Genomic DNA, 11,127 nt, shown 5'->3' on the forward strand with positions numbered 1-11,127 from the left:
CTTGAGGATGCCTACAGAGCAGTTTCACTTCTTAATACATATTACATATTGATTAGGCCAGAAAACTACCCACTATGCTTGATAAATTTCACTTATGGGAAAGATAAGAGTACAAGTCAAACAAGTTACTATAAAGATACAAGAGATAATCATCCTTATGCCTTAAAAACCATTTGTTTAGCATATAACTGTTTAGCATAATATTTTTACAATTAAAAAAATAATTCTGTTCTTTCCTCTTTTCTCCCCCTATAGCCCCAGCTACAAAAGATGAAATTTACAAAACATGATTATGATTTGAATTTTTTTTTCCTCCAAAAAACCCCAAAAGTAAAGAAAGTTTATTTGTTATGAATGAACTGATAGTATAAACAGTAACAGAGAATAATTGTGAAAACAGTTAATTACTAAAATTAATGTAGAGTTCTGTTAAATCATGTAACCTCAGCAGTAGGATTTTAGCACATAGACATTTCCATTTCTCAGACAAATTGTGCAGTGATTTATTGATTTTTTTTTGGAAGTCTCACTGAATAATTCTTATAAAAGTTGAATCCATTTGAACTGTCAAAAATATTTTTTAAATAAATAGAAGCATCATAACACTTTGGCTAGGAAATGATACATCTGAATAATTTTCAAATGTCATACTAATACTAAGAGAACTTTTTCTGTTGGGTCTTCCCTTGGTGAGGAAGAACTTTAAATTTCTCCTTCTGATTTCTACAGGATCATTAGTAAGTACCTGGAAGTATACAATTAGTTTATTCCCTAGAGATACTTTTGGAAATTATAAATAACTTTAATTTTTATAAAACTTTATTATTTTAAATATTACATAATAAATGCATTTAACTATTGCTAAATTAACACCTAATCTCTGGAATCAAAACAATTTACCATTTAAATAAGCTCATTGCAGGGTCATAAGGCAACATTGTTAGGCTTTAAATGTTTTATATGATTATTTAACATTCCAATAAATCCTGTACATTTGTTAAAAACAAAGCCAAGTATATCATAGATCACTGATCAAAAATCATTCAACAAGTATGTATTAAGTATGTGCTAGGCACTAAAAGAACTTGCCCTCAAATACTGGTAATGTTAGTATCTCTGAAGAGAAATTCAGAGTTCCAGATGTGATTTTTCATCATTAAGGAATTATCTTTATTGAACTTATCTACATGATACAGCTGGACTTGTGGATTAATAAAAGTTACCAATATGACACAGAGGAGCTTGTTAAATTCTGTGGGTTTCGTTTAAGCATTCTATTTTATAAGTTTCCACTAAATCCCAGCTCTGCCAGTTACTTTCTGTATGACCCTGGGCAAGCCATTTCACTCCTCAGGGCCTGGACTAAAGATCTTTTCCAGTTTAAATCCTGTGATCTATGAATATTTGGTGTGGATAATTGTTTAATATCAGCTAAATGATGATATTTTCTGTAACACTGTAGAATTGTGTGCTTATTTCTGTAGGAAAGGGTTTAGCAGCACCTTTTCACTTCCTCCTCCACACACCATTGCATATAATTGTTCTTAGTTCTTTTGCCAGCTGTGCTCTTGGTTTACATGGTACTGCTGTACCAGAACTCTCACAAACACGATGGAGACTGTTCTTACAATCTTTGCTCTTTTCTACTACCCACTGGAAGGTTCAAAATCTGTGAACAGGTGAGCCATCCTATTTTAATTAGACCTTTGGATATAATTATTGATCCATGCTGTAGGACACAGGAAATACCAAATACAGTAATTTATTATTAAATTCCTCTCTCCTGATGCAGTCCTGAAAACAGCAAAACTGATCTCTTTGCTATATTCACAATAAACACTGATTTTCATCAAGTGTCCTCTCCCTCCTAGAACTGTTTTATGTTTACTAATCTCCATATATGTTGCATATTTTGAGTAGAAAGAAACATTTTTGAGAGCAATGACTATATCATTTTTTAATTTCCATGCTTAGTAGAACTTATTAAATATTTTTTGAATTATTGGTGTTTCCAAAATGATTTATTCTCCAGCCATTCATTGTACTGTCAATAAATTCTGTTGGATTGGAAACTTTTAACAATTTGCTTCCAAATCAAAATTTCATACACTCTGAGAGTGTCATTGTTTAACATTGCATTACCTAAGTACTGTAAGTAATAACATTTCTTTAACTTAAATACTAATTTCAGAGTTGTTTTCAGTACTGAGAAAAGGACACTAAGTGTCCTTCCACTGTCTGCTTTATAAGACCTTTATCCTTTGATCAGGAATGTTTTTTAGAAGACTAGTGACAGAATGAGACATATATTTTTGGACATGACCAATGCAAGAATTTTTCTTAATTATACATATATGTTAAAAGGCTTTGACTTATTTTTCTTTTTCTTTTTTTTCAGTTGAGGTGGAAGGTAGAAGGAAGAGAAAAATAAATGTTTAATTGAAAGATCAGAATGAAAATAAAAGTTGACTTAGGGAAAAAATAAATTGAATAATTGTTTACCAGCACAAAAAAAAAAAGGCTAGTGACAAAGGTATATGATAGTGTGCTTTTCAGCTATATTTATATATTTTATATACTAGACATTAGCAGTAAAAAATGTAATCATTTTCGATACCCTTTGTATATCAATATGAAAAATAATTTTTAGAAAATAAATCTGTTAAAACTTTGACACGTTTTACTTGTTTCTAGTTTTATGTACTCATCCCTGGTAGCACTTGCCTTCATAATTCGTCCAACAGCTGTCATTCCATGGGTACCTTTGCTCTTTCTACATTTCTGGCAAGAGCAGAAGAAACTTGATCTTGTTCTACAGCATTTTATACCTGTTGGGTAAGTATCCTTTAAAATTGTCTATCAGTTTTTCTAACTTTGAATATACATTAGGAATAAAATTTTTATTACTCCTTCTAGACTTGTTCAGTATTTTTTGAAAGCAGTGAGAAATATTATAGTCCAAGAAAGCAAAATAAAGTCAACACTTTAGTCATGCTGCCTTACCATGATTCTGTAAATACTGTTTACATAAAAGATTTCTCTTTTATCTCATCCTTATTAGAATTTGCCCCATTCAGTAATAACTTTTAAATGATCATTTAAAATATCTCAATAAACCCTCTGAATCATTATTATTATTGGTAGCAGGCTGAAAAGGCTTGTAAGCAAATAGCATTTGGGTGATTTGCATCACAGTGGGCATTTCTTGTATTAAAGTTATTTTGAATTCTTTTCCTGTCATCCAACATACTGCTATACTTAATCAATTAAGGATTGCCTAACAATATAATGTACATACTCTTCAAGTATTCTGAAGATATTATTGATTAAGATATATATTTCTAGGCCCAAGATTCGCCCTGCTATATATTATTACTCTATGCCATCCTCAATCCACACTGATATTGATAATGTTCTGAGATGCTATAAACTTACTTCTGCACTCAGTTATAACCAATTTAAAACTTAGCTTAAAAGAAAAATAGAAGGGTCAGCTAGGTGGCACAGTGAATGGAGCACCAGCCCTGGAGTCAGGAGCACCTGAGTACAAATTTGGCCTCAGACACTTAAAACTTACTGTGTGACCTTGGGCAAGTCACTTAACTCCAATTGCCCTGCCCTCCCCCTCCAAAAAGACAAAAGAAAAATAGAAGAAAATGAACCTCAAAATGTCAGATTAGAGGCAGTTTCTCAATTAGAAAATATTTGATACTATAGCAAAGTATGAAAGAATGTAATGCAAATATCTTAGGAAACTTACAATTGTAAATATTTGATTTTTTATAGATTCAGACTAAAGTGAATGATCACTTTTTTTATCTACTTTTTTTCCAGGATAGTCACTTTGGGTTTTTCTTTGATAATTGATCGTATATTTTTTGGTCAGGTGAGTCTAAATGTATTAGTAGCTATTTGAAATTTAGTACAATCAAACCTGTATTAACCAAAATACTCAATCATACTATTTTTCTGCCTTCAACTTTGAAGACAAAAAAGTTTTTAAAAAAACAGCTGGTATGAACTTACTCAAAAAAATAACTTCGAAACTATGCTCTATGAGCCAGTGCAATTCAGCCCAGTAGCTTATAATTTAACACAGTTCCTGCTCAGTATATTTAACAGTCTTTAGTAGATGAGTCAGTCAGAGATGTATACTAAAGTTTTCTATTTTGAGCAAAAAAAAGGTTGAAACTAAAAGATACTATTTAATAACTTACTCATCCAGAAAATTAACCAGATCACCTCATCCCAATTCTGATTAATTAAAGTTATTAGATTTAAATAATGATTTCTAATTATTAATCATTTACTTTCACTTCCTTAAAAAGGTCAGGTATAGATGCTCTAAGAAAGCACAGTGATTCCATTTAGTTATCTCCATACAAAATGATCCTCAGTCCTCTGCAATTCACTTCCACTGTAACTTCAGCAACATACAGAAAAAAGGAATGAAAGGTGCTGAAATCAGTTTTTTAGACTGTCCACAAACATTCATTTGACTGTTGGTACTCTAAATAGATCTTGTCTTGATCAGTGAATCAACATAATACTGGGCAATCATCTCAATCTTCACATTTTCATGGAGCTAAATGTAACAAGAAACTTCATGGGATAGTTAATAATCTTATACTACCATGCTTATTATGAGAATTTGCAAAAAGACTGCCATGAAAATAACTATAACTTTGTACCGATATATGTTGCAGATGTTGAAGAATAGAGAAAGTCTATAAAAAAGTTAAGACCCTCCAAATTAAACCAATATATATTTTAATTACTCATTTACATCAGTGCAAAAGTGAACCTAGGAGAAGACAGCAAAAAAAATATGTTGCAAAATGTGGCTCAAGATTAAGAAACAAAGAGATCAGAGGCTTGTAAACCACAGAACCTTTTTACCCATATATGATGGATACTTCATGTAAGAAAAGAACCAGGAAGTGGTAGATGTTTTTTAAAAAATGAAAATGATTATTTTTAACATACAGGAAACAACTATTTAGTGATGTGGGTGGGAATCATTTCAGAATCAGTTAGCAGTCTGACATTAGTCAGGCTATCAACTTAGGAAAGCAAAAGTCAAAACAAATTAGAAGACAAAAATTAAAAGAGCATACAGCAAAGATAACCTACCACCAGACCTACTGAAACAAGCTTATTAATAGTGAAAAATGGGAAATGGAAAAAGGACCTCAACAATGACTCTTTCACAATTTCCTAAGGAAGTTTAACCTAGTGTTAACTAGTCACTACAATAAGGTGGCCAATTCTAGAAACCACCTCTACTGGGAAAAAATGTGATCTCCTTGAAAGTAGAGAGATTTGGTAGCCAATGGCAAAGAGAAGTTTGGAATATAAACTTATTTGTAAAAATCTTACAAAGGCTAATGGCTTAGAAGATTGTGGACATTATCATTTCATAAAACATTAAGAAGAAGAGGGAAAAGCAAGTCTGCAGAAACTTTGGGAAGAAACTTAAGAAAGCCAAATTGTCATGAGAGCATTTAAGAATGAAATTGGAAAACAGATGAAAAATGGATAAGTTCCATAAAGGTTTCAGGAACCAACTTATTTCTCCAGCAGTGACACTGAAACTGCAACATTTGGATGCAGAACATTGTAGTCCTTGAAACGCTGCATTAGAGAGTAGAAATGGTACTAAAGAAAATGGAAATGGAAAGAGAAGCTCTAATAAAGCAAATTATGCAAAGAGGTTTGCTCTATAGGTAACACAGTATTGAGGGTGTTGAGGGATTAATTCTCAGGACATCAGAAAGAGGACCATATTAAATGCTGCTGGGGGGGGGACCATAATCATTATTAATATTACTGGAAAAAATATGACTGAGACTTTATCAGCACTATGGAGTCCTATGCCTACTTTCTTATTTCTATAAAAATTCATGAGAATAACCTGCATATATACTGAGGACATCCCTCACAAAGTAGAAGGAGGGAAAAAGCAGACTTTTGTAACAATATTCTACAGTATCTTTATAGACAAGGCAGTGAACTAAAAGATAAAGAGAACATAAGATCCTACTATTCTATTATCTGTTGACTGCTAAAAATTATTTCATGCACTGAAGCAAACTTAATGGCTCTCCTACAATCTTGTGACTCCTAAGCAAAAGTTAAAATTATATGAGTTTTTCTAAAAGATGCAAAAACGGAGATAACTATTTAGCAACACTCTGGTATCAGGGGAGTCATAAAGCAGATAGCTGTATGCTTGCCAAAGGTGCTGGACATTAGTATGGAATATGTCTAGGGCAGAGCTCCAACAGAAGAGAGATTATATATAGGTGATAAAACCTTCTAGATGCACTTGTTATGCTGACTGCATCAAGCTCAGTCCAGCTATTCACACAGGAAAAACCCAGGGTATGAAAAATGATTATTTTTCAGACTGAATACATCAGTACATTTATCTTCAACACTATAGTAAATGACAAGGAACCTAACCCAAAATTGAATGGGAGGAAAATAGTGGACTGGATTTCATTGGAAAATTGTGTAGGGCTTTTAATGACCCCACGCTTCTCCCTGAAACAGAAACCCAACTTTTTAACATCACTGTTCTTCAGAGATGCTATTAATCCAAATCATGGAATTGTAGATCAGCCAACGGACAACAGAGAGATGCCTGATGAACGTGAATATACTGTAGCATGTTACCAATAAATTATGTACAAGAGTGGTGTAAATCATTTCACCAAAAGATGTATAACTAGCCTAGGAGGTAGGCTGGTCCTATAGTAAGAGATCACTGACAGGTGGACAGCCCACACACATAATGTCAAGACCCCTAGAAGATTGCTCTCCAATTCAATGGGGTGACCCTACCTTTGGAAGATTTATGGGAGGATATGGGCAGATGTACAAGAAAAAGAGCGGATAGGTTGCAGTCTTCACCATGGAAGGGAGAGTACCCACATCAGGGAGAGTACAGATCCACAGAAGTCTATCATATACACACACACATACCCCAGAAGTATATTGTTTATATGTATGGTCTAGTGATACATATATATATTAACATTTTTGGTACAGATGTTACAAATACAAATTTAGGAATCCACTAAAAAGTATACTAGAGGCTAATTAATGCCTCCAAAACAGGTATGAACTGTGTGCCTGTATACTCTGAATTTTTAAAGCACTGTTTTCAAAATGGCCCATAGCTTTTCAAGCCACAAAAATAAAGATTGTGAAGACATCAATAATAGTTAAGAACGATTAGTAGTCATTAGGTATAAACACAATACCAGCATTCTAGGAAGTATTCCTTTTTATACACTTTTTTTTAAAGTGTAATAAGTGAATTTAATAGTTTACTTACTATTTTACTAAATATTGGTAAAGATTGTGTCGGATCCTAAAATGCTCAAAATTCACACAGTTCTGATGTATTTCTAACTCCTGTTGTTTTCTCTTCACATATTTCAGTGGACATTTGTTCAGTTTAATTTTTTGAAGTTTAATGTGCTAAAGAACTTGGGTAAATTTTATGGATCTCATCCATGGCACTGGTATGTCTGCCAAGGATTCCCGGTTATCTTGGGCCCTCATCTACCCTTCTTTATTCATGGATGCTTCCTAACCCCAAGGAGATATCAGATACTTTTAGTAGCTGTAGTATGGACAGTGCTGGTTTACAGGTAAGATTTTATTTTTTCTTGCACTATTTAAAAATACAAACAAGGGAAGAATGCATTCAATTGTGTACTGAATAAATGAGTCGTCTTAATTTCATTAATGCTCAGGTTAATCAGGGATTGTTTAATCATTGAACCAGGAAAGATGAACTATTAAATAATTTCTTAATGCTGTCAACAAATAAGGGCCCCAGAAATGCGAAGTTCCTTATCAAAGATAATTCATTAATTTAATTGAAATTTCTTTTACTACCTAAAATCACAATGAGCATTTTATAATATGGAAACACTCATAAATTATAATAGATATCAGAATTAGATTAGAGTAAAAAACCTCATCGCCACATTTTCCAGTGGTCTAAATTTTTCGCTCAAAGCAATTCTTGAAAACCATCTACAAAGTCATACTGGGGCTATGATCTTTATCGCTGGTAGAAATGTGTGCACTATTGAGTTTTAGTGTATTCACATGTAGCATCTGGAGCCCCTCCCCTCACAGGAGTCCCTTGAAAGCTACCATAGGCCCTACACAAAAACCATAGCTCACAAGTCTCCACCAATCTTTTTCTTTACTAATGACCAATAAACAGCAAAATTTTCTTAAACAGCAAAGCAGACAGGTAACAATAATTATTTCCCCACCTCCATACACATGGGTGCCCTTTTCAGGCAGTTACCTGACCAAGTGGATAGACTGCTGGGCTTGGAGTCAGGAAGATCTAAGTTCAAATGCAGCTTCAGACATTTACTGGCTGTGTGACCCAGGGCAAGTCACTTTAATATTTGTCTGCCTCACCTTCTTCAGCTGTATGGAGATAACAGCACATATCTCTCATAATTGTTATCTCAAATGAACTAACATTTTTCAAGCATTTAGCACTGTGCCTTGCACAAAGTAGACTTTTTTTTTTTTTGCTTTTTGGAGGGCAATCGGGGTTAAGTAATTTGCCCAAGGTTACACGGCTAGTATTTTTGTGTGGGTGTTAAGTGTCTCAGGCCGGAACCGAACTCAGGTCCTCCCGACTCCAGGGCCGGAGCTTTACTCACTGTGCCACCTAGCTGCCCCTCACAAAGTAGACTCTTGATAAATGTTTGTTTCCTTCCATCCTTCCATGTTCCAATACCACTAGTGAGAGGGATCTCACTTGGGGAACAAGTGTGACCAGATATTATAAGATCACAGTTTTTAGGTTAGAAGAGTCCCAGGATTTCATCTAGTCTCTCATATTTTATAGAGTAGGAGCTTGTCCAAGGTTACATAGATAGTAAATCAGAGATCTGGTATTGAACTCAAGTCCTTTGAGCATTTACAATTCCACTATATTATTGTTGCCTCTGGTATGTTGAATGGACATATACATAAGGAACACATATGGCCAGGGAACACATGACATGGGCAACTCACATCTCTAACACTGGTGCTTTTTGTATAATGTTCTGTGGATACAGAGCCACTGCTGCCCTGTGATAGCATACCTGCTAAGATGTTCTGCAGGGGCATCTTGGCTGCTATTGCTTTTTACTGCCATCTGCTGAGAGGCAGAGGGACATATAAGCTCTTTTAGGTCTGATGCCCCCCTCCTGACCCCCAGGGGCTACTTCACCTGTTCTGAACACTAGCCAGCTGCACTTGACTAGCTAGAGAAGCTGTTAGGCATTTAAACCTGTCTTTTGAATACACTTTGCTTCTGTCTCACCTGGTACTTCCTTACCCTAAGGTACTACATTTCTGATAGAACATTACTTTCAATTTCTTTCCATTTTTATAATACCAGTTGTGATCAGTGCAAATCGCACCCTGGGGGTAACACTGAAATAAGTTGGATAGAGCTCTTATCTGTGCTAGGAATAAAATTACTAACCTCTCTACAGAAGAATAATTGCTATTTAATGTGGAAAATATAATATATCCAATACATGTTAATTTATATGATATGATTCTATTTATAGATATAGCATGTTAGTTGATAGAATGCTGGATGTGGATTTGGAAAACCCTGTGTTCAAATTATAATTTCAGACACAACTAGATGTGTGATCTTGGCTAAATCATATAACCTCTCAGGAAATGAGGTGGTTGGATTTGATAAGTGTTAGGGTCAGCTACCAACTCTAAAAAATTCTTGTGTTCCTGTGGCAACTTTTTTTTTTTCAGTGTACCTTAGCTCTAGAATATTTTATAATTTAACATAAACACAAGATGCTTTAGAATTTTACATTGATAATTTATCATTGGTTTAACAGAATTATGATTTGTTTTCAGCAACATTTAAGTGTATTTATTTCTCAACTTATTATTTACTGTAAAAAAGAATATTTAAAGCCTTCTGTAATATTTGTTTTGTTACAGCTTATTGAGCCACAAAGAATTCAGGTTTATCTATCCAATTTTACCATTTTGTATGATATTCTGTGGTAAGTACTTTAATTACAAAAACTATCATTTACCTACAAAACTTAAAAAGTCATGCTTCACAAGTTCTATTAGATTGTAAACAATCATTCTTTTTTTATTTTTAAACAATGAATAGAAATTACCTCTTGTTTTTGTTGTTGTTCAGTTGTTTCAGTGGTGTCTGACTCTTCCTGATCACATTTGGGGTTTTCTTGGCAAAGATATTGGAGTGGCTTACCATTTCCTTTTCCAGATTATTTTATATATGAGGAAACCGAGGCAAACAAGGTTAAGTGAATTCCCCAGGATCACATAGCTAATAAGCATCTGAGGCCAGATTTAAACTCAGGAAATGAATCTTACTAACTTGAGACCCTGCACTCTATAATACTATGCCACCTAACTACCCCCATCATCTTTACCACAAATTAATTGGAATGCATTCCTGTTGCTAAAGTATTATCAAAATAACTTTGCATTATCATCTTGTGCCTATGCCTCCCAGTATACACACACATGTATACATACATACACAGGATAGACATCTATAAATTAATTCATCTGAACACCATTTCCTCTTATTTAATTTTTATCAAAGCATTATTGTCTTGTATAAACTATTTTTATTTAATAATATTGATATAACAGGACACAGTGTTCAAATTAATTTGTTTATAATAAACAAGGGATCTACACACACATAGTCTGCATAAACTAGCCAATATCTCTTAACATGCAACTTTTAAAAGTTTATGAAATAATAGGGCTCTCTCTTACCAAACAGTAAAAGAAGTGTACACGTTGAGTTTATCTTTTTAAGTTGTTTAAACTAACATATATTTTAATTTTAAAACCCTTTATAATTAAATGCTGTTGGAAGCTACTTATAATGCTTTTCCAAAACATAAAACATTCATTCTTTAAAAATTAAACCTAAGGGTGTCTAGGTGGCACAGCGAATAGAGCACCAGCCCAGGAGTCAGAGGGATCTGTGTTCAAATCCGGCCTCAGATACATAACACTTTACTAGCAGTGTGACCTTGGGCAAGTCACTTAACCCTAACTGCCCTGCCT

The 11,127-nt window shown here is 33.8% G+C and overlaps 1 protein-coding gene across 2 annotated transcripts in view; it reads left to right on the plus strand.

Annotated features, from left to right (window-relative positions):
* Positions 1-11,127, plus strand: part of PIGB (phosphatidylinositol glycan anchor biosynthesis class B) — a 29,547-nt gene that overhangs the window by 6,920 nt on the left and 11,500 nt on the right. For both annotated transcript variants that reach the window (XM_069098097.1, XM_069098098.1), the window contains 5 exons: positions 1,549-1,679; positions 2,695-2,835; positions 3,835-3,886; positions 7,450-7,661; positions 10,009-10,073. In XM_069098097.1, coding sequence (XP_068954198.1) covers positions 1,549-1,679; positions 2,695-2,835; positions 3,835-3,886; positions 7,450-7,661; positions 10,009-10,073 — 601 coding nt within the window. The remainder of the gene's footprint in view (positions 1-1,548; positions 1,680-2,694; positions 2,836-3,834; positions 3,887-7,449; positions 7,662-10,008; positions 10,074-11,127) is intronic.

Source organism: Petaurus breviceps, unplaced genomic scaffold, assembly GCF_028583685.1.
Source record: "Petaurus breviceps papuanus isolate PSGF00001 unplaced genomic scaffold, PetGlider_PUasm1.0 37, whole genome shotgun sequence".
In the NCBI taxonomy this organism is placed as follows: Eukaryota; Metazoa; Chordata; class Mammalia; order Diprotodontia; family Petauridae; genus Petaurus; species Petaurus breviceps.